At 34.8% G+C, this 24,702-nt stretch overlaps 2 protein-coding genes across 2 annotated transcripts; one reads left to right on the plus strand and one right to left on the minus strand.

Moving 5' to 3' along the window:
• The first annotated feature begins 3,151 nt into the window (after positions 1-3,151).
• On the plus strand, positions 3,152-7,057 carry LOC125072096. The gene is made up of 4 exons (XM_047682608.1): positions 3,152-5,504; positions 5,826-6,017; positions 6,378-6,935; positions 7,053-7,057. Exons 1-4 carry the CDS (start codon positions 3,152-3,154, stop codon positions 7,055-7,057), a joined length of 3,108 nt encoding a protein of 1,035 aa, XP_047538564.1.
• Positions 7,058-10,522: 3,465 nt separating this feature from the next.
• On the minus strand, positions 10,523-11,371 carry LOC125072007 (3-oxoacyl-[acyl-carrier-protein] reductase FabG-like). The gene has a single exon (XM_047682472.1). It carries the CDS (start codon positions 11,364-11,366, stop codon positions 10,572-10,574), a length of 795 nt encoding a protein of 264 aa, XP_047538428.1. The 5' UTR covers positions 11,367-11,371; the 3' UTR covers positions 10,523-10,571.
• Positions 11,372-24,702: the final 13,331 nt, after the last annotated feature.

Raw genomic sequence — 24,702 nt, forward strand, 5'->3', positions numbered from 1 at the left:
GCTTCTTAAAAGTGCGGCAAACTTTCTAAGCAAAAAGGTAAGGTGTTAAACTTATATTAGTTTAGTAAATTTTAGAACCGTCGACATCGAGTTTGTTAGGAAGTCAATAAAACTTTTTGAAGACTTCTACATCCAGTACTCGAGTCTGCGAGGAGTTCGAAACTTATAATCCTATTTCTATTTCGCAGTAAACTTATCAATATACTAAGTTCAGATTAAATTAAATGCATTATCAACTCGGTGGCTTTCTTACAAACGTTTCATAGAAAGCTCGTATCGAAATTCAAGTAAACAAGCTTTCAACAATACAGGTAAGAGGTAAATACTATACCTGATTTCACCAATCCTACTTCAATCGATTTTGATGTTGGTTTTAAAACAAGAGCAAAAATTTATTTTAAAAATACACATTTTTAGGCCTTAAAACAATTCTGTAAGCAATTATAATGTTATATTCGAAACAACGATTCTATGCAACAGTTTTCGACAATTAGAGTGAGTTTAAAGATGATTTTAGTAATTAAGAAATCACCTTTTTGTATGTCTATTTTATATTGAATATCAAAGACAAGAACCGCTTTTTCAATGATATAGGCCATCTGATGGTAAGAAATAGTTACCGAAAACCGGAACACAAAAATACAAAGGTATTGCTGGTCGGCGTAGAATATCTGATGATTGCTTGGTATCTACCAGACGGTCTTGTACAAAGTCCTACCTACAAGTAATTATGTTTTTTTTTGTGGCATAAGTTGGCGGACGAGCGTATGGGCCACCTGATGTTAAATGGTCACCACCGCCCATAGACAAAAGCGCTGTAAGAAATATTAACCATTCCTTACATCGCCAATGCGCCACCAACTTGAAAAATAATGTTATGTGCCTTTTTCCTGTAGTTACACTAGCTCACTCACCCTTCAAACCGGTACACAACAATACTGTTGGTTGACGGTAGAATATCAATTCTGTGATATTCTAAATGAGTTAATATGTGCACATAGTAATTGGAATACAACAATTTATTGCTACTTGGTGGTGGAATATATTACATTACATTAGCAGCCTGTAAATTTCCCACTGCTGGGCTAAGGCCTCCTCACCCTTTGTTGACGCCCGTTAATATAAAAAGTAGTGGGTAGATTGGGTTTTACGCGGGTCACCGTATCGTAGTGACGATGTATTTTTTGATTTTTCTTTGTCTGCAATAAACCGTTGTACGAAACACATGAGTTTTAATCATGGTTCTTCGAGTCGGATAAATAACAGATTAGTTGAAAATAAATTAATCAAATAATGAAAAAATGAAGAGAATATAAAGGAAATAACATACAGATATAAGCAAAACGGCTATTAATACGAAGAATTCATAAATCTACCACTCAATAAGATTGAGTAGTTCCTGTGTGACCAACCAAAAGTTATTCAGGAGCCAAGACCTGACAAAGTTGAAATAGAAGCAAAGTCAAGAGTGCTGAGGCCGGGTCGCTGGTGCTGCTTGCTGTATGCCAGGTGCTGGGTGTCCGAAGCTGGGTGCCGGGTGTCGGGTGCCGGGTGCCGTTAGTCGTCATTGAAAACCAAGCTTTGCTAATTCAAGAAGTTACTGCTGGCTGCGAGCATTTCCAGATGAGGAAAGTTTATAAACCAAGGTACTGAGTTTATTTATATGAAAGTGAACGTGAAGTAACGTGAAAAATAAATGATAATTTGAACCTTATAAAAAATCGTAACGGTTTTATAAAAACATTTAGTGAACTAAGTTATAAGTTAATCAACAATTATTTAGTATAATAATTTATTTGAATAGTACAATTTAATAATTAATTGGAAAATTTAATTAATTATACAAACGAACTTTATTATAACAATAAATATGGAAAAATTTATTAAGTACCAAGAAGATCATCGGGGTCAAATACAAAGAAATTTGGCAAACTTTAAAAAGTCACCAAAGTCTAGAATTACGCAATCCTATATAGAAACTAAACTTGAAATATTAAATGATATTTGGAGTGAGGTTAGGGTCACTCATAAGCAAATAATTGACATAGCTACCCAGGAATCTAAGTTTAATTGTGATTATTTTAGTATGAATATGTATGAGTTAATTGAAGAAGAGTATACTGCATATAAATGTGAACTTAAAGAGTATTTATTAAAAGTTAAAAGTGTTAACTTATCAGAAAAATCGGAATCATCGACTATAGCAAAAAATGGCGGTTATCCTATTCCTATAAAATTACCGGATATTAAACTACCCGTTTTTTCTGGTAAGTACACGGAATGGCCGACGTTTAGGGATTTATTTGTATCAGTTATTCATAATAATAAGCAATTAGATAATGTTCAAAAATTGCATTACTTAAAAACTAATTTATCGGGAGAAGCCGAACAGCTGTTACGACATATTTCTATTACTGATGCTAATTATATTACGTGTTGGTCACAATTACAAGAGCGATATAATAATAAAAGATTCTTAGCTAATTGTATTTTTAAACGTTTATTTTCGCAAAATAATTTAACCATGCAATCGGCCAATGGTATAAAGAACCTTTTAGACACAACGAAAGATAGTTTAAATGCATTGTCTAATATTGGTATCTGTACCGATTCATGGGATGTGTTACTTATTTATTTAGTTTGTCAAAAGTTAGATTGTGATACCCGCAAACAATGGGAAATAAAATCAAATGAGTTAACCGATGATTTACCTACCTTTTCTCAATTCGAAGAATTTTTAATAAGTCGTTTTAGAGCATTGGAATTCTTGGAACCTACTACAAGTAGATTTAAATCAAATAATTATAATCAACCTAAGGCACATCACGTCTCTTCTGCTTCATCTACCGTATGTCCGTTTTGCTCGGAAAATCATAAAATGTTTCAATGTAAAAAATTTCATCATGCTGATTATAAGACTCGTATAGATTTTGTGCAAAAGCAAAAGCTTTGTTTTAATTGTTTTGGGTCTAACCATAGTGTAAAATCTTGTTTCTTACGTACCTCATGTCGGATCTGTAACCGTAAACACCATACACTACTTCATCCTCAAAAACCAAATCGATCGATCGCGTCTGCGGTACCTGTTAACCATGCTGTTGAGTCAATGCATTTTAGTGATGATCAACCGCAGACTGACCAACCATTGAATATGGTTACTAATTGTTATTCTAGCAAGGATAAATATACTCAGGTATTATTAGCTACTGCATTAGTTAGGGTCCAAACTAAAAATGGAAGCTACCAACTGCTGAGAGCTTTGCTCGACCAGGGGTCACAGGCCTCATTTATAACAGAATCAGCAGTACAGTTACTTGGAGTCAAGAAAACTTTTGTAAAGAGTTCGGTGTGTGGATTGGGTGGTAATGTTAGTGTGTTGACCTCAAAGGCTGTAGTCAATATAGCTATATCATCAATCCATGACACTGAAACAGTAATTGAATTGGGTGCTCATGTTTTGAGCAGATTAACATCGTTTTTACCAATCAAACCAATAGTCATGAATAACTGGCCTGAACTTAAAAATTTGAAGTTAGCAGATCCAAATTACCACACTCCTGGTAAAATCGATATTTTATTGGGGAGTGATGTCTATGGAAAAATAATACAGGAAGGTCTCCTTCGTAGCCCTTATGGCACCACCATAGCACAGAAGACTAATTTGGGTTGGGTACTGTCAGGTCAAGTTATTTCACCTACCACTCACAGTATATTTGTGAATTTACATACACAAATGAGCGATGATGAACTTCTCAAGAAGTTTTGGGAACTAGAAGCAGAACCTACCGATAAAATAAATCAACGCTTAACACCAGAGGAACAAAAATGTGAAGATTTGTTTGCGACCACAACTAAAAGAGACTGTAAAGGACGATATATAGTAAGATTGCCTTTTACAAAAGAAACCCCAGCATCAAAATATGGAAATTTAAGAGAAATAGCTGTGCGCAGGTTTTATGGACAAGAAAAAAGATTAATCAGAAATAGAGATTTGAAAAAACAATATGATGACACTATTGAAGAATACTTGCAATTAGGTCATATGGAACAAATCAAATTTAATAAAAATACAGAAGCTGTTTACTTGCCACATCATGCAGTGATTCGTGAAGATAAGGCTACAACAAAAGTGAGAGTAGTCTTTGATGCATCATGTAAGGGTGAGAATGGCATTTCGCTTAATGACGATCTCCTGATAGGACCACGTCTACAACCAGATCTACGACATTTAATTATGAAATTTCGCCTAGGTCCAATTTGCCTTGTCGCGGATATTGTGAAGATGTACAGAATGGTTAAAGTAGCTCAACAGGATGTGGACTATCAAAGACTCGTTTGGCGCAGAAATCCAGAGGATGACTTAAAAGATTACAGACTTCTTCGCGTTACCTTTGGCACATCCGCAGCTCCCTATCTAGCAGTCAAAACATTACAGCAATTGGCTTTGGATGAAGGTACACAATTTCCTTTAGCTGCTAAAAGAGTTTTGGAGGATTTTTACGTCGATGACCTTATGACCACTTGTGACACGTCTAATGAAGCAATATTTCTGTACAAGGAATTAAATAATTTGATGATGAGAGGCGGCTTTAAGCTACAAAAATGGTCAAGTAATAGCAAATTAGTTATGAAAATTTTGAGCAAAAATGAAAAAAGTAAAGAATCTATGGAAATGATAACCGACCATATGACAAAGGTTTTAGGGCTGACTTGGAATAGATCAACAGATAAATTCGTATATTCAGTACATCTAGAAGAACAAATTATTCCAGTTACTAAACGACGTGTGATTTCGGATATATCTAAGCTTTATGATCCACTTGGATGGATTTCGCCGTGTATTATACCAGCAAAAATTTTAATCCAAAAATTGTGGATGTCAGGTATCTCGTGGGACGAGGAGTTACCATCTTCGTTGAAAAAGGAATGGGAAGAGTATCGCAAGAGTTTAAAAAAATTGTCTGAAGTCGAAATAAAGCGTTGGATTGGACTCCAATCAACTAATTCAAAATTAGAATTGCATGGATTTAGTGACGCATCAAATGCAGCCTATGCTGCTGTTGTTTATGCAAGAGTGCGCGATAAAGACGGACGAATTCATGTAAACTTGTTCACTTCCAAAACAAAAGTAGCACCAATAAAGCAAATATCAATACCTCGATTAGAGCTGTGTGGTGCAACGTTACTTACAAAATTATTAAAAGAAGTCGCAACAATGCTACACGTAGAACCATCCAATATACATGCGTGGACCGATTCGACAATAGTACTGGCATGGCTGCGTGGCCACCCTAGTCGATGGAAAACTTTTGTAGCGAATAGAGTATCAGATATATTGACAACACTTGAAAGTAATCAATGGTCACATGTTAAGTCTGGCGAAAACCCAGCAGACATCGCGTCACGTGGGATGACTCCTAGTGACTTACAAAACAATGTTTTATGGATGAACGGACCCAGCTGGCTTTGTAATGATATTGTACATTATGACAAACCAGATGTCGGTACTAATTTAGAAGAAAGGAAAATTAAAGCTTATTGTATTAATATAAATGAAACGTTTCAATCACTTTGTGAAAGATTTTCGCGATTAAAAAGAATGATTCGAGTAATTGCGTATTGTAGGCGCTTCTTACATTTCAAGAAATCTAAGGAACCTCGACCTCAGTTTACTTATTTGCTAACGTGTGAAGAATTAAAAGTTGCATTAATAACATGTATAAAACAATGTCAACTACAGGAATTTGCCGAAGATATTTTATATTTTAATAAAATGAAAGTAATGCCTAAAAAGAGTAAACTATATTCACTTACCCCATTTGTAGATGAAGATGGATTATTGAGAGTCCGGGGTCGAATAGACAATTCGAATGTCAGTGATGAGGTCAAACATCCAATTATCATACCAAGAAGTGGTCATTTTACGAAGTTAATGGTTGCAGATGCACATGAAAAAACATTACACGGAGGACCACAAATGATGACCAACTTCCTCAGAGGAAAATATTGGATTATTGGTATAAAAAATTTAGTCAAGGAACAGTACAGGAAATGTGTCATTTGTGCACGTTTTAGAGCTTCTACTCATGAACAATTTATGGGTCAATTACCTACAGCACGCATCTCTGTTAGTCGTCCATTTTTTGTTAGTGGAGTGGATTATGCAGGACCCATACAAATAAGAACAACCAAGGGCCGTGGCCACCATTCCCACAAAGGATATGTTTGTGTGTTTGTATGTATGGCTACGCGTGCAGTGCATCTTGAGGTCGTTAGTGATTTTACATCTCAAGGTTTTTTAGCAGCATTTAAACGATTCGTAGCTAGAAGAGGTCACTGTGGTCAAGTTTGGAGTGATAATGGAACCAATTTTGTAGGTGCTTCTAAGGAATTGAAAACTTTATTCTCCAAAGAAAATTCCAATTTGATGCCCGATATATCAGAGAGTTTATCTAACAATGGAACATCATGGCAATTTATTCCTCCACATGCACCTCATTTCGGTGGATTATGGGAGGCGGGCATCAAGTCAACCAAATACCACTTAAAAAGAGTCGTCGGTAATTCCACGCTCACCTTTGAAGAGTTGACTACGGTTCTATGTCAAATTGAAGCATGCCTTAACTCAAGACCTATTGCACGTCAAAGTGTAGATGACCCAGAATCGGAAATGCCACTAACACCAGGACATTTTTTAGTGGGTGGTCCATTGGTTATACCTCCAGATTACAACTTTGAAATGTCAACTATTAGTACATTAAAACGTTGGCAATTGACTCAACGCATGGTGCAGGATTTCTGGAGACGATGGTCATCAGAATACCTTACGCAACTTAATCAGCGATACAAATGGGCAAAAGTATCACCAGAACCAAATATTGGTGACATTGTACTTGTTAAAGAAGACAATCTTCCTCCAGCAAAATGGTTATATGGTAGAATAGAAGCAAAGCATCCCGCCCCTGATAACATAACGAGAGTGGTAACGATTCGGTGTAAAAGTAATTTGATTAAACGAGCAATTTCTAAATTATTAATTTTACCGATTGCAGACTAATTTCACTAAAACTTCTTTACATATATTTCACAATACAGTCCATTTTGTCAATTAAAACAATTATTTTTTTGTTAAGTTTTAAATTGCATAATTATAATGATTGTTGACGTTATCCGAATGGAATTATATTGAATGTGTATTGAATATGTAACAAACATTACTAAGTCATGATTGAAATCAATAATTTAATTTAATTTTATGTACCTATAGAATTTTCATTCCATAATAAAAATCTCTTTGTTATTGGTTTAATAACATAGATTGATTCAATAAATAAATTGAATTGAATGTGTATTTAATTAGGATTTTTTTTAATAAAATTAATTAATTTAATATCATTATGAATTTATATCTTATCATATTTTTTATAATTATATACAGTAAACATATACATTAATTTATTTTATTATTGATTGTTATTTTAAATTATTGTTGATAATAATTATCCCTTTGTTATTACGCTACATAGCAATGTGTGATGAAGTTTGTAATGTAAAATTATACATAAATTGTCAGTTATAATTATTTATTAAAAAATGTTAAGATAAATGTAATGAGCAATTACTACGATATTATGATCAAATGTAAACAATAATGTTGTAAAAGGGAAAAATTGTTAATATTGTAAAAATAAAATGTGTAAATTTTGTTTAATGTATATGCTCCTTAAGAACTGCGTTCTTGGGAGGCGGCATGTTGACGCCCGTTAATATAAAAAGTAGTGGGTAGATTGGGTTTTACGCGGGTCACCGTATCGTAGTGACGATGTATTTTTTGATTTTTCTTTGTCTGCAATAAACCGTTGTACGAAACACATGAGTTTTAATCACCCTTTGAGGAGAAGGTTTGGAGCATATTCCACCACGATGCTCCAATGCGGGTTGGTGGAATACACATGTGGGAGAATTTCATTGAAATTAGACACATGCAGGTATCCTCGCGATGTTTTCCTTCAACACCGAGCACGAGATGAATTATAAACACAATGTGGAATATATGATGGGTGGAAATGTACACTTATGGATGACAATATAATATGGCACCTGGAAAGAATATATATATATTTAAATTACTTATATAACACTCGTGTCACGTACACCCTCGTTTACGCATCTTAGGAATTTAATTCCTGTCTTTTGTAAGAAAACGATGTCTATTCCTCACGCTCGCTTTCCGATTTCATCGCGAATTTCTTTTGAAATATAATTGAAAGAAAAACCTCGTGTACAATAATACTAAAAGGAAGGAACGTTTTTATTTGATATCGTTTTAAGATTAGATTAAATTCAAGGAACATTTTTTTTATTTAAAATATAAAATAAATAATATTAATTAAAAAAAACAATGGAGGCACATGTGAATCTTCACCGTTGGCTGTAGGCCATTGGGTTAACTTAGGCTGTAAGTAATCGCGTGCAATGTGAGGTAGCCTGCATAAATGTTGAATGAAACCTTAGGGTACCATTAAGAACGCAATTAAAATAATATAAGTGATATTTTGTTTTAATACACGAACTATACAGTTATAATTGAAATAATAACTATCGATTCAACCTCAAACATATTTTAGGTACTAGAACGAGAGCTGATACAAATGAGAACGGTTTTTTAGTAGTTGTTAGTAGACAAGAGGTAATCTGTATAAAATTAGGCGTTATAAATAATAATGGACAATTACTATGACGTTATAATGTTAATAAAGATCTCTGTAGCACAGATGATTCGTGCAATTTTTTTTATCGTCGTTTGTATAAACTTTTCGTCCACTTATTAAATTTTCTTTTAATATAAGGCGAGCTATCCGTGAAAACATTCACGCGGCTTCCGCGATTCCTATCAAGAATTGAAATTGTAGAGGATTTAATCGTACAAACTTACACCGCTCTTCTCTGCTCGCGGTTTCTACTGTATGCAGTCGAAACCACACGATTTTGTCTTGTTAAATTATTAAATACATAGCAAATGTATTTAATACATTTCAGACCCAATAAACGTATGTATATTCTACCGGCCGGTCCATGAGAACGAACACCTGTACTAATGTAGGCTGATAAAATATTTATGTTTGTAACTCTGCCTATTAATTTGTTTAACGGGATAGGTTTGTTAGTACTGTACAAGGAATATTGTTAAATTTTAGCTTATAATTTTCTTAGATATTATTTATCATCGAAATATTGATGGAATTTATGATGTCGGTACAGCAGAACAAGCAGCCGACTACTGACTTACTTCACTTTATTTACTTTATACTTTGTCGTAAACCACAAAGAGAAAGACTAAATACAAAAATGGGTATACCATAAATAAAAGTAGCAGACAATTTTGGCGATATTATCGCTACATTGCGGTCTCCTATAGGTAACCAACGGTGTATTTAGTTCACGGTGTGTTTGACTACGAGTAGGGTATTTGTCTTGAGATAGGTGGTGCTGTAATCAATAAAACTAATAAATAAATACTGACCGTGGCTTGTAAGACATTCTATATCTATATAATAGGTTTACCACCTGATGGAAAATGGTCTCCAACCCCATTGATATTAGCACTGAAAGAAATATTATACATTCCTCACTAAAAACCTTCGAATGGCGCTGCATCTTCCGGTATAAGTTTTCTGTATTGGTTGAATAGTTTTTTCTGTTAGGCACAAGAAAAGACGTATCCACGTTTATTATTGATTTTCCAGGACGAAATGCTGGTTCGTGCGAAATCATATATACTTTATTCGAGTAGTATCTTACAAGCACTTACATTTTAACTTCGTTTATTTCTATCATAATTTTTATTCTTTCTTTGATTAGGGGTCCAAGTCTGATTGGTCAATATGATTTAAAAGTCTCAATTAAATATGTAATGAAAATATTACTTATTATCAATAATAGTGTTTATTCAAGTCCCAATAATAATTTCTTATAAAATCCTATATTTTAGTAAAATAATGATGATGAATATGTATGATTTACAACTAGACAGTGTGTTTTAAGTATTGAAGTGCAAACCTTTAGACCCATTTGTAAGCAATATAATTTTATTATACAAACACAATAAAAAAGAATAACATGACAAGGTATACATACTCATAGAATGTCTTAAATCTTAAAAGTGATCTCTATCGAGACCGCTTTAAAATTTATTAAAATTATTCATCTTTTTTTATGATATCAGTAGGCGGATGAGCAAATGGGCCATCTGATGGTAACTGGTCACCACCGCCCATAGACAAAGGCGTTGTAAGAAATATTAACAATTCCTTACATCACCAATGCGCCACCAATCTTGGAAACTAAGATGTTACGTCCCTTTTGCCTGTAGTTACACTGGCTCACTCACTCATCAAACCGGAACACAATAATACTGAGTACTGTTGTTTTGCTGTAGAATATCTAATGAGTGGGTGGTACCTACCCAGACGGGCTTGCACAAAGCCCTACCACTAAGTAAATTCATTTGTAATCTTTATGTCTGTATTATTTTGATGAATTGTGTTTTTATTAAGTTAATTCCTTTCCGATTAATCAAAAGCGGTCCGAATCTTATCAATAACAGTGGTACCACTCAAGGCTAACCCACCATCTATAATAATACTAGTACCGGTAATATTTTTAGCCTGTTCGCTTGCTAAGAAGACAATAGCTTCAGCGATATCTCGTCCATTTATAAGTTTCCCAAGCGGGACCATCCTCGTAGCGTCTTCCCAAGGTTTCTTGTCTTCACATTTATGCATCTTTGGCGTAACTTCGGTCTCCGTGAATCCAGGTTTGACGCAGTTCACTCTGACACCTTTGTTGGCTAATTCTAATGCAGATGTTTTTGTTAAATATTCAATGCCGGCTTTTGCTATGTTGTAGGTGACGTGTCCAGAAAATATTGTATCAACAAAAACACTTCCTACGTTGACGATATTTCCTCTAGATCTCATTAAGTGGCGGGCGAATGTTGTTGTCATTAAATACACGGAACGTAAATTTAAATTGATGTTCTCATCAAATGCTTTTAGATCTGGTTTCAGAATACAATCGGGTACCATTCCACCGGCGGCGTTAACAACGACATCAACTTTACCAAAATGGTTAACTGTTTCTCTTTCAACTCTCTTCGCGCCTTCTTCTTTGGTGACATCAGCTGTTATTAATAAAGGAGTTTTAACATGCGGTTTTACCAGTTCGTCTGATAGTTTTTTAATTTCGGCTGGATTGCTACTAACTAAAATCAGCTGTGCTCCATAGCTTGATAAAAGTGTTGCAGTTGCTGCCGCTAATGCAGAATTTGCACCGGTTATAATAACCACTTTATTAGAAAAATCCATGACGACCTTTGTGTATGGTGTAGAAATATTGATTAATCTTTTAAGTAGCCTATAAGAATCTTATAGATTATACCAATTTAAAATGCTTTTCTTATCACAAATGTATTCTTTTATAGCTTATTGTTGGACTGGGAAATATATTAAATACTACCACCATAAATAATTACAATAAATTTTTTCATTTTGTATTTTCAATACAATTATCGGTTTTGTAATATTTTTCAAAATGAAAACGTTAAACGTAAATCTTTAACGAAATTCGGCTACATGTATATCCAATTATCCACTAGCCCACTCTTGAGCAGCGTGACTGAATAAGCGCCAAACCTTTTGTATTATAAGGGGAAGATTTGACAAGTGCGACATTCATCACAAATTCGACAGTCAAAGAGCAATACTTGGTATGGTTGTGCTCCGGTTTGGAGATACCAGGGATATAAATTTAAAATTTCTATCGGCACCAATTTCTATGAGTGGTAGTAAATAAAAATAATAAAAATATATTGAATTATTAAATATTCTTGAATTATTTTAAGATGAAATGATAATCACCTCCGTGCGAAGTCAGGAACGAATAACAATATAAAATGCAAAACAAATTACAAATGTTCCAGAATAAGGCGAAATAGAAAACAATGGACTTTAATCAAGGAAAACTTATTAAGATTTTCACGTTCGCGATTACTTCTCGATATTATTAAATGAGAATGTATGTTTAGCGCAATATTTTTATTGAATGAAGTCGTAAAATTGAATGTGTTATAATTTACTGTGTTTAGTTTTGAAAAATGTTGATTCCAAAAGAATTTTACAAACATTCACTTAAAGGAACTTACCGGTTAGCTTGTAAATAATAGTTTAACTTATATATTAAGCGTACAAAGAAATCCAAATATACATAGTTCAGTTTCCTTTATAAGTTAGTAGCAACAATAACATATTTTTTAAAGTGGATAGTTTTATTTTACATTGAAGCACTAACATGACAAACTAAGTACCATTTTTTTTTTTTTTTTTGTTTAACGAGGAGGAAATGCATTTACGCATGCCGCCCGGTCGGGGGACCGGGACGGGTATGTGGGACTCAACCGGGAACTAATGCCCCGTGCCAGGGCACGCTAGTGCTAATGCCCTGTCCTACCCACTAAAACCATCCTCGGGTTTCCACCATGCCGCCGAGTGGTGAGGCCACGGGATCGCCAAGGGCATGCAACCGCGACCCCACCAGCGGCAGCCGCCGTAAGGCGGCTGAATATACATGGAAAGCGCACCTAGTGCGCGCCTTCCTCCTCATCCTCCACGCGGAAATGTGGCGAACTCCCCCGAGTCCGCCACTGGAGGCTGGGCGTCAACGAAGCTGACGCCCTGCGGCGGATAAGATGGTAGGCTCCGCCGCAAACCGCCGGTGTAAAACACCTGGGAGGCCCGAGTAGCGAGCCCTCCCACTCCCTCCCAGCCAACGAGGCCACTCACATGGTCCGCCCTGATGCCGATCAGGGACGCACCAGGAGCAGCCCCGCGGCATCCCTCCCGCCAGTCTTAGCCGTGGCCGACGAGCAAGCTCAAGCCGGCCCCGTTGCCCAGGGTACACCACGAGGAGGTGACTGACATGTACCCCACAAACTAAGTACCAACGTAATGAGAGAGATGAGTTTTTATAACGCTTTAATTTTGTATGATTTATACTTTGACTTTTCATTATTTAAATAATGAAGAACACTATGGAGCATTAATAGTATACGGTAGATTCATTTTTCTTGACAATCAATAATTGGAAAACTTTTTTTTTTTTTATTTGGCCAGAACACAGATTATTTCGCCAATGTCACGTTATGCTTCCATATTGAATATTTAAAGATTTTTGACTTTGACATTAACATGACATTTGCATATTTATTTTTCATAGTTCATTAGTAAAAAATATTTCGCTTTAGTAATAATTAAGTTAGCAAAACAATTGTCATGATTGAATTACTCTTTCATTTTTTTTTGTTGATGGTACTCGATACATGTATAAGAAAAGATAACCTTTATATAGACTAATAAATTTAAATTTTGCAACTACTAATAAAGATAAAACTTATACCAGCAATCCAGCGCGTTACAAACACGATTTTAGTATATAATCTATATTGTTTAATAATAAAGTCGCTTCCTGCCGTCTGTACGCTTAGATTTCTTCTATAGACAGAAATATTCAAGAGAAAAAAAACAACAATAAATTGCCTATTTTAATATATTATAAAGAAATGAATTATGATGATATCGTGGGAGTAATACATTTGAAAAAGTCTCTCTACAAAATGAGCAAAGAGATAATTATTCAGTTATATTTAACGCCCAGCGATGCGCGCGGTTTTATGTATGCCGGTCCATATTAATGACTTTTTATACACTGCATTTAATATTCCTACTCTAAACAAAGCTTAACACGAGCCGAGATGGCCCAGTGGTTAGAACGCGTGCATCTTAACCGATGATTTCGGTTTCAAACCCAGGCAAGTACCACCAAATTTTCATGTGCTTAATTTAAATGTAAAGGAAAACATCGTTAGGAAACCTGCGTGTGTCTAAGTTCAACCAAATTGGATCAGCGTTGTGTAATATGCTCCAAACCTTCTCATCAAAGGGATAGGAGGTCGGAGTCGTAGCGTAGAAATTTGCAGGCTATTAATGTGTGAACAAACCTTAGTATTTGATATGTACACAGACGCATACACATCCAAATCATTATATCATCACGTCAATTTTGTTAATAGTTATTTTTTTATTTGAAAATGACACAAAATATCCTTGAAATAAGTAGTTAGTTGTGCCCAATTGCCGCCCTATTTCCTGTTTTTGCCAACATACTTGTGTTCGTGAATGGCCGTTGTTGCCGAAATGAGTCATGAGGACATTTGCAAGAGGGTTAACCGAAATAGCAAAACAACTTCCACTTTTGTTTATTTGTAAATATTCTTTAGATTTCATTGTTTTAATCAATTTATTTCCCTTATCTGTTTTCGTAATCAGTCAATTTTGCGAGCACTAAATAGCGTGTTTACTTCTAACAAATGAATTACGGCCATCCATTCAATTGACAGCCTTATGTTTATTATATTAAGAGTCAAAATCAATTGTAGACATTATATTTCGTTTAACTTTCATACTAACGTACACAAACGTCTAGAACCCAAACAAACCATTGGAGTTTGTTTGCTCGTCCTCTAAACCAAGTTTATAACTTAACTAGAGAAGCGGACTCCGGGAAGCAGCATCGTTTTTTGTTCGAACAATAATCAAGTAATATTTGGTATTGTTGTGCTCCGGTTTGAAGAGGAAGTAAACCATGAGGATCCTATATGTACAATGGACGTAATAACTCAGTTTCCAAGGTCGATGACGCATTGGTTATGTATGAATCGATTACGATTTTATACGGGGCCGATGTCTACTGGAAGTGATGACTTCCCATCGGGTGGTTCAATCGTCCGTCCGCCTACCGATGCCATAGATACCTTCTTTGTATTAAGTAACGCTAAATATGGAATCCAGCTTGATGTATCCGATATGCCATACCATTAAACACAATCTTATATTGTATTAAGTGTTGGTGCAGATCTAAAAACGACAGCAAAAATATTTTTTTCTAATCTTGCCTTAATTTTAATGTTGTCGATGTATAGGCAACATTAAATCTGTATAATTGTATCTTATGAACGCGACTATTTTATTTATTTATTTATTTATTGGTTTGCCGGTTCTTATTGGTTGAAACTTCATTCTAAACCAGTGACAGCTATATATATAATAAAATTGGAATGTCTGTTTGTAATATAAAAATGACCGCTTTTTATTAATAAATTTCATAGTACATATACCGAAACAACATTTTTTTTACAATTTTTGTCTATCTGTCTGTTCCGGCTAATCTCTGGAATGGCTGGACCGATTTTAATGGGACTTTCACTGGCAGGTAGCTGATATAATAGAGAGTAACTTGGGTAACGACAATAACTTTTCTGTTGAAATCAAACGCGCGCAAATCGCGGGCACAGCTAGTGTCCCATAAAATGACGATTCAGAAATGCCTCTTGAATAAAATATGTTTTGGTTTAAGGCGAAGTCAAACGAAATTGTGTTCTAGCACGCATGACAGATGTCGTCTCAAGCGTGTTCAGCTCGGTAAGGGTGACAGTATAAAATATTTGAAGTAACAAAGCTCGTGGTGTGTTATGCATCTCAATTATAATTTCTTTATTCATATTAATTTAAAGTTGTTAATTATTTTGTTGATTTTATATAACATACTATGTTATGGAAGAGTGGGTTCATCAGACACGAATATGTGTTGCTTACTAGAGAGTTTCAATTGTATATCTGCTGGGTATACTATGATAAAGGAGAAACTTTTTTTTTGTTTATTTATTATGCATAAGATCGATCGCTTCCGCCTGCGGCATTGACCTTGTGTGAAGGGCGTATTAAGTATTTTATATCCTTATCTGTAACGCTGGCAACTTGCATGCAAATTTAAAGTAGATCGGTTTCAACAACCATACAAATAAACTCACTTTTGCTTTAGATAAGTTAAGATTTAAATTATCGACATTTTCTTAAATTTTTATTTAAATTGCTACTTCATAACAAAGATCTCCGCTCCTAATAAGAAGTTGAGAGCTTATCGCACAACACTGCAGGTGCTCTAATTTAACTGATATGATTATAAATTACGATTACAAATTAAGATTGTAAATGATTTGAGGTTAAGAATAAATCTCTTTGATCGATTAGGCTTAGGAGCTAAAAGTATACTAGAGCAAAAATCATTTTTAGATCTATTACATGGCGATATAGCGCCTAGATCAAGTAATTCATCGATGTATGTGCCAAAAGTAAATTATGGTGGTATTATGTAAGATGGACTTTACGGTCAGTAAAGAGATCTGGGCCAAAAGGCACCAGATCAAGAGGTCGACCAAGGGCCAGATGGGCAGATGAAATTGTAGCGTGCGCAGGTGAAAGCTGGCTTGAAAGAGCTGGCAGGTGAGAGCTAACGACAGAGAAGTATGGCAGTCCTTGGGGGAGGCTTTTACCCAAACGGGGTCCGTGCATTGATTAATTATTGATTAAATATAAAATAATTAATTAATTATTATATCAATTTATGAAAATCAGATTATTATTAAAATATATATATATATATATATATATATATATTAAATTACAATCGAATGTTATGATAATTATTATAGTTTATTATTATGCATGGAATAAATAAAGCTTTATTATTATTATTGTTTATTATTATTATGTAAGGAAGAAATGATTATTAAAAGTATTTGCAGATTTTGTAATTTATTAATTACTCTCTACAAAGCGAGCGAAGAGACAATTATTCTGTTCATTTTACGCCCAGCGATGCGAGCGATTTTATGTACGCTGATCCATATTAATTCCTTTTTACATACAACATTTAATTCTAACCTGCATTCATTTTAATATCCCTGCACGAAATTATTATTTGGAGCACACTTTCTGAACGCACCCGTAAACGTCAAACATGGCCGCCCGTTGAACTGTCATGACATTGAATTTTATGGATTTAATATTGAAATATTTTCAGTTATACGATTTTTGTTTGCTTTGAAAGTTAAAAATTAATAAATAAATCGTTTTTTAGTCGATAACATATATCCGCGAATTCTATAAAGTTGTTATTTTTATCGGGTCTATCGTAGACCTGCAAGAAATTATTAATATTGAAAACAAATTAAATTAAAGTCGCCGTTACGTCGATGCAAATTCGATTTTTTCGTTCTATCTTCAACAACGATTATCATGTTATTTTTTCATTATGAAGTTTTTGAACTTTGTTATTTTTTCGTTAAGAAGTCCTGTTACGAACTTGTCAACTCGGATCTCATTTAATAGCTGGAAGGGAACATAAATTGTTAATATATCAATCCCTTTTGCGATTTGTTAATCTATTAGATTAGGTATGCTTGAAAGAAAATATATATATATAAATATTGCAATTATAATTTAAATGAATATTATCAATTTATCAAAGATATTACAGATTTAAAATGCAGGGACAAAGCGGGTTGTATTGTCTAATTACAAAAAACCTGTGAATATTGTAAGACTTTCTGTAGTATATTTAATATCAGTATTGCTCCCATGCGTAAATTTATGAGATATCCACGCAGGCCCGCATGGGCCCCGGGGTAACTGGTCGGGGCGATGGCCCCCTACAGTGGTGGCAACGCCGTCTGCAACTACAGACGGCGTCACTGGGTGGATTATTATCCGTGATGTCTGAACCGGGTGGGATTCACGCCACTGAGCGATCAGTGAGCTACGGCGGATCCCGCTCTGATATGTCCGTGTGATGGCTTCACCCGTCGCGCAGCGGGGTCGAGTTCGCCGGTGGATCCCGGCGAGCGCCCGTCAACCTGTGACGAGGAAGCGGTCATTTCTGGATGAGGTCGCGTGGTAATCCTCTTGGGTCCGGTGGTCGCCGATGGTATGGCGCAATACCCCGCAGATGCTGGGACGGCGCTCCGTCGGCCCTCGCGAACATAGAGGTACTCAGGCGGCGAACGTAGTCATCTAGACTCTCTATCATCGGGGGGCTCCGGTGATGGTGCGAAGCGCTAGAGATTGCTGCGCCCGCAACGACTTGCGGCTTGTTTCGCTTGTCAGCGCGTACCACGCTGGGGCCGCGTAGGTGAGTCGCTCCCATGCGTAGTCGGGGCGAATCGTTAGTTATATATAGTAACGAATATCTGGACAGCGCGATTCAGGAAAGTAACATTTTCAATCAGTGCCATCTATCGTCATCGGGTTCTAACATTTGAAATTATACAATAATTTGTAATATTAAAGGCATAACCATTATGATTATTATAAATACACAGAAATATAGCGCAAGTTTTTGGCCACCAATTACCTCTACTTTAAGGGCGAAATCTTAATACTGCTATTAATATAAATATCGTCTTATTGAGATGAAGTTATCTTAAAACAAATAGGCTATTATTTTAAAAGGAGTCAGGACGGGCGTTCTCGTAATACCGTACAAAACCTTGAGTTTATGTCAGGGTAAGGACATTACGCTTACCTCATCATATATTCATACGTGAAACTGCGGCTCGGAACACCTGGAATATTTTTATGCCTCTTATAAACAACGGAAATATATCGTTTGATAGTACATGTTTCGAAATGAATAGAATTTATTTCTCAACGCAAGGGGCTTTAGCCGAGCAGGGGAATATTTACAGCTTTTTATTTTACTCGTACGATATTGATTATATAACACTCGTGTGTATGTTTGTGTATGCGTATAGAGTGTGTATGTGTGTGTACATCATAAATTATAACAACATACAACCCTCCAACATACAAGGCCTCTACCTTTGAGAAGAAGGTTTGGAGTATATTCCGCTACGCAGCTCCAATGCGGGTTTTACATACGGGTATACGGGTTGTAATACACATATGGCAGAATTTCGTTGAAATTAGGCACATATAGGTTTCATCACGATGTTTTCCTTCACCGCCGAGCACGACATGAATTTTAAACACGAATAAAACTAATACTTCTGTGGTGCTTGCCTGGATTTGAACCCGCAATCATCGCTTAAGATGCACGCATTGTAACCACTGGACCATCTCGTAAATTATACGCAATGTTCAAATTTATACAGATTAGAATTAAATGTAGTTTGTAAAAAATAATTAATATGGAGCACACAAAAACGGCGCTCGCTGGGTACAGTATTTAGTTTATTAATATTTGTTTAGTTTTCATCTAGTACTATATATATATATATATTATAAGGAGAATTAGTGTGACTTTCCGAACGTCATGCGTCAAGCTGTCAGACGTCTTTTAAATGCATTCACTTTTTGGCGGGAAGCAGCGCGTTAAACGGTCAGGCGTATCATTGTAAACTGTTTTTGTAATAATATTATCAAACCAGAAATTGATTAAAGTATTTTGTTATTATTTCATTATTATCTTATAATCATGTAATAAATTTATTAAAAGTAAATTTGTTTTGTTAATAATATATATAATCGAGAGGTGGATTAAGGTCGATTTTAATTTATAAATATTACTAATGATAACGTCTTCATTAGCTAGAGGAAGCATTATCAAGATGAGAGCGATTCTTTTCGCAACGAAATAGACGATGTAAAAATTCGGTTGAACAAACTACCGATGGTTGTTTCATAAGAATCGTTAATCTACAAGATTGCCAGAGTGCTATCGAAATTATTTTAACAGTATAACTGTTCGGTCAAAACATTAAACGATTTTTCTGTATTTATTTATTTCTAAAATTATAACAACATACAACCCATACAACATACAAACCATAATTAACTTTCTACGTAAAACACTTTGGCATTAGGTTCGTTTCACTCGTGTATGTTTGTAGTCAATTTTTTATTTATTACTGAATATAATCTGTGTTCTCTTGGTACAAAAAATAAAAGCCAAAACAAAAAAAAAATTGAAAACGGATAATATCACTTTCTGATATTTCATATAAGAAAGTGATATTCGATATTGAAAATAACGCAACGAAATGATGTCTTCCTGACCAATTTCGACTACGGCAGACAATCTCAACGGCTACCGGCCAACTGCGCAGGACAAATTATGACGTATAACTGTGTACGCAAACAGAAGTGCATCCTTATAATCTGATGGGATGGAAAATTCGATACGACCGGAATGAGTTCAGGCGCAGGACCATCGGCTTTACGTGCCTTCCAATGCATGGATTACACTACCATCTTCCACTTCGTGCCTGCCTGCTAAGGCTGAAATTACTCTAGACGATATTATTATTGTAAGAATCAATAAGAATTTAATACTGTATATTAAAAATTGTATGAATTATTATTATTTGTATATTACAGACGAGTATCTGTCACTTGTCTATTAAACATATTTTTAATCTGTTAACATGAATATTGACAGATACTCGTAATGGCGGGAAAATTGATTCTAGAATATATATTTTTTTAGCTGCATACCGAGTAAAACATTATTAAAACTCTTATCAAATTATATAAGAAAACCTAAATATTGTTTTATTTCTGACTGAGTCAAGACTAAATTATTTTCTATATATTATTACGTGAAGCAATAACTTTGAACCCTTTTTTACCAAAAATACGCGGACGGAGGTGTATGAAATTTGGTATTATTAAAGTTTATGTGGAGAATTTTATCTACATGATATTTAATATGAAATATTCATTTTTTTATGGCTTTATTCGTGCCAAAGAGGCACAGATTATTTCGTCAATGTCACGTGCGATGGAGAAGACACGATAGAAATTGATCGGTACGGTCGAAATTAAATTACAGGCTTAATTTAATTTTGAAGGCATAATAATAGTAGACGGAACGGGCCTATAACCAAAAACAACACAATAATAATGATTAGATTAAAAATAATTGCTATTAAAACAAATAAGAATAATCACAAAACTATTTGAAGCTTAATTTTATTACGTTCAATATATTTACACAGAAATTTACAAAATGGACTAAATACTAACATTAACAATCATTCAACATTAATAGGGCGAGGAACTTTAGGAGGGAGAACGTCATATACGGGTTGGAGGAATTTGGAGCAAGAAAACAGTATATGGGATACATGAAACATTCATACTTACTTACATATTTTACTTGTTGGTAGGGCTTTGTGCATGCCCGTCTGGGTAGGTACCACCCACTCATCAGATATTCTACCGCCAAACAGCAGTACTCAGTATTGTTATGTTCCGGTTTGAAGGATGAGTGAGCCAGTGTAACTACAGGCACAAGGCACATAACATCTTAGTTCCCAAGGTTGGTGGCGCATTGGTGATATAAGGTTAATATTTCTTACAGCGTCATTGTCTATGGGCTGTGGTTACCACTTATCATCAGGTGGCCCATTTGCTCGTCCGCCTACCGATATCATAAAAAAAAAAGTTTACGTTCATAGTGTCAATGACAATACACGTCATGTCAAAGTACCAGACTGTGGTGTTAGTTTTCAGGATTCTAGACGAAACTTTTTCAATCTTGGAGAATATTACAGATAATTTTTGTCCTGGATAGGTAATTATTTATTCAATTGATGAAAATCAATGACAGTTTTTACATTGTTGATTTTTTATTTTATGACATGGTGTCATCCGTCTTATATTTTATTAACAATGAATTATGGTCGAATGGCGACCAATGGGCGACCACAAGTTAATATTATATTATGAATAGTTTTTGTCAATATTATATGCCATTTCTGATATATTACATATTCTATGCGTATTCTCATCTTAAGTAAAGGTCTGTAACACGTTTTTTTTCAAATCTCAAATTACCTTTCCTCCTATTCCAGATATAAGCAGTACCGGAGCTTTAGTCACGTCTGTCTTTGAAACTTGTGTGTGAACGCGTGCCTCGAATGACAAACTGGACATAGAGGGATATTGTGTGGTACAAAATATACGTAATACGTATAAAGCTTAGACGTTTATTTGAAACTTTTAAGTGTTGTTCTGAGTTAATACTTAATAAAAATAATATTCCAATATTTGTGCTTGATAATATAATAGATGTGATGTACGAATTAATGTCAAACGTTAACTTAAGATATTTTAATCTAAGTATCAACTTATTCAATGATACAAACGGGCAAATGTACCATTACATAGTAAGTAGTCACCGCCGCCCATAGACAACTGCGCTGTAAAAAATATTGCCCGTTCAGTACATCACCGATAAGAAAGTTATTTTGTTGCTAAGCAATGTTAATATCTATGATGAAATTCCTCTTTTCAATTATTTTTTTAGTTCTGATAGTGCTCGAAATATTTTATCTGGCATGTGTTTTTTTTTTAAATTAATTAATTAATATTTAATTACTTAACTACAATATATAAATATTTATATTAGATATTATGTAAGGACATATGAAAATTAGCGTTTTGACGTAGCCACCATTTTGATCTGAAATATCTCTTCTTTGGTTAAGAATTCCAAATTCAAATTTGTAAATTAATTTGGCTGGTACATTTAAATATTTCATTTGTTTCTTCCTCATTATTTTTACTTTGGCGTCGCTTATTACCGCACAATAGAATAGATGAAATGTCGGTATATTTACGAATACGAGTTCTACTTTGGCACCAGTGTTGCAGAAACAGCTCGAAGGATTAATGATGTGTACGCAAAAGAAAGTACAGTACGTTTTTATTTTCAAAGTTTTCGTTCTAGAAATTTCGATAAGACCTAATAATTCAACCAAAGAAAAAAATATTTATAAATATATCTTGCTTTTAACTTGTACCATGCTAAGCGTGATCTGTACGTAAAGAAAGACACAATCCCACTGACGAGTTTCTACTTCTAAAAGAAATTGAATCAAAGCCGAACAATTTGTCAAACTCGTATATGAGCGTGACGTAAAAACTTGTCGGTTCGAGTCCGTTGTCATACTAGTAACTATGTGGTTTATTGTAGTTCAGAAATATGTATATGTTTTTTGTTTATTTACTTTTAATATAAATATGTATTATATGAAAACATTATATGTTTTCTTGGATTACATATACCTACTTGCAAAATATTAAATAGTTTGACAATAATTGCAAGTCGCTTAAAATTGTCTTCCTATACTTTTTATATATTCGTAGATGGATCTACTTGATAGACGGTGGTCACTGCCGCCGTTAGACATTGGCGCTGTAAGAAAAATTAACCAATCCGAACCTCGCCAATGCATCCCTAACCTTAGGAACTAAGGTGATATGTCCCTTGTGCCTGTAGTTACACTGACTTACTAACCCTATATAAAATATGTATGCTATGTAAGTAAAACTGGCAATCTAGCCGATCTTGATATCCAGTTAAGATATCAAAGAAGAGATATAAGAGAAGAAATGAATTTAAAGTCGAGGTAATAAAATTTTAAATTATTGTCTAATTGGGCTATATTCGTCCCAACTCCTAACACAAGCTAATGGAATGGTAAGTGGGAATATTAATAATTCCTTATAATGGCTTTTACTTTATTACTAAGAGCCGAGATGGCCCAGTGGTTAGAACACGTGCATCTTAACCGATGATTTCGGGTTCAAACCCAGGCAGGCACCACTGAATTTTCATGAGCTTAATTTGTGTTTATAATTCATCTCGTGCTCGGCGGTGATAGAAAACATCGTGAGGAAACCTGCATGTGTCTAATTTCAACGAAATTCTGCCACACGTGTATTCCGCCAACCCACATTGGAGCAGCGTGGTGGAATATGCTGCAAACCTTCTCCTCAAAGGGAGAGGAGGCCTTTTGAACAGCAGTGGGAAAATTTACAGGCTGCTAATGCTAATGCTAAAATGGCTTACTGCTACTATTATTTTAAAAAATAAATAAAAGACAGAACTGTCACTTTTTAATATGTATATTAATGAGGTCTTTGTTAGGTATTCGTGCTGGTCTACGATAAACCCGATCGAAACCTATCTATCTATATTTTTAGTCAACAACATAATATATCCGCAAAATTCGTATAATCGAGATATTTCGATAGTAAATCCATAAAATTCAATGTCATGACAGTTCAAAGGGCGGCCATGTTTGACGTTTACGGGTGCGTTCAGAAAGTGTGCTCCAAATAATAATTTCGTGCAGGGTTACCGTGGATCGTGGATCGTGGAATCCACATTGAATTATAGATCAACGTTCGTCAAATGGTATTTGTTTAATTTTGTTTATTTTAACCGTGCAAAGCTGGATTTTTATGTAGTTTATTAATAACGTAATGCATGTTCGCATAAATATTAATTAATTTTCTAGAAATTGCTTTTAATATAAGGATAAAGATATAAAATTGTAACTTCTGTTACCCGAGGTTAATAATTTCTTTATCGGACATTGACATCGCATAACAGGCCAGTCGCGGGTTATCCCATTGGAAAACACTGTTACATTGATCTTTACTACATAGTATAAAACAAGGAAGCTTCCCGCTATCTCTCTATCCCTAAAACTACGCGACGGATTTTTAATATATGTCGTGATTCAAGGTTTATAAATATAAAATATGCATAAAATAGTAGAGAAACTCTGATAGATTTCTAATGTAATGTCGTGAATATTGCTCTTACATTGCAAACGCTAGCTGAGCCGTGCGAGATAGATCAAGACAATTTACTACAGTATTGTACACCTTAAAAAGGTCTGTACACCTGTCTGACATCTGAGTCTGACGTAGACTGTAGTTGTGGTGACCCACAATAACCATTAATAATCCTTTACTTCTTACGAGAAATAATGGC

This window comes from Vanessa atalanta, chromosome 20 (assembly GCF_905147765.1).
Source record: "Vanessa atalanta chromosome 20, ilVanAtal1.2, whole genome shotgun sequence".
NCBI classification, from domain to species: Eukaryota; Metazoa; Arthropoda; class Insecta; order Lepidoptera; family Nymphalidae; genus Vanessa; species Vanessa atalanta.

Bases quoted from the DNA above. Each gene is read 5' to 3' on its own strand.
- LOC125072096 (XM_047682608.1), top strand. From the start codon at position 3,152: ATGGTTACTAATTGTTATTCTAGCAAGGATAAATATACTCAGGTATTA. The intron at 5,505-5,825 runs GTACTAATTTAG...CCCCATTTGTAG, and splicing joins TTATGACAAACCAGATGTCG to ATGAAGATGGATTATTGAGA. The intron at 6,018-6,377 runs GTATAAAAAATT...CCAATTTTGTAG, and splicing joins AGGAAAATATTGGATTATTG to GTGCTTCTAAGGAATTGAAA.
- LOC125072007 (XM_047682472.1), bottom strand. From the start codon at position 11,366: ATGGATTTTTCTAATAAAGTGGTTATTATAACCGGTGCAAATTCTGCA.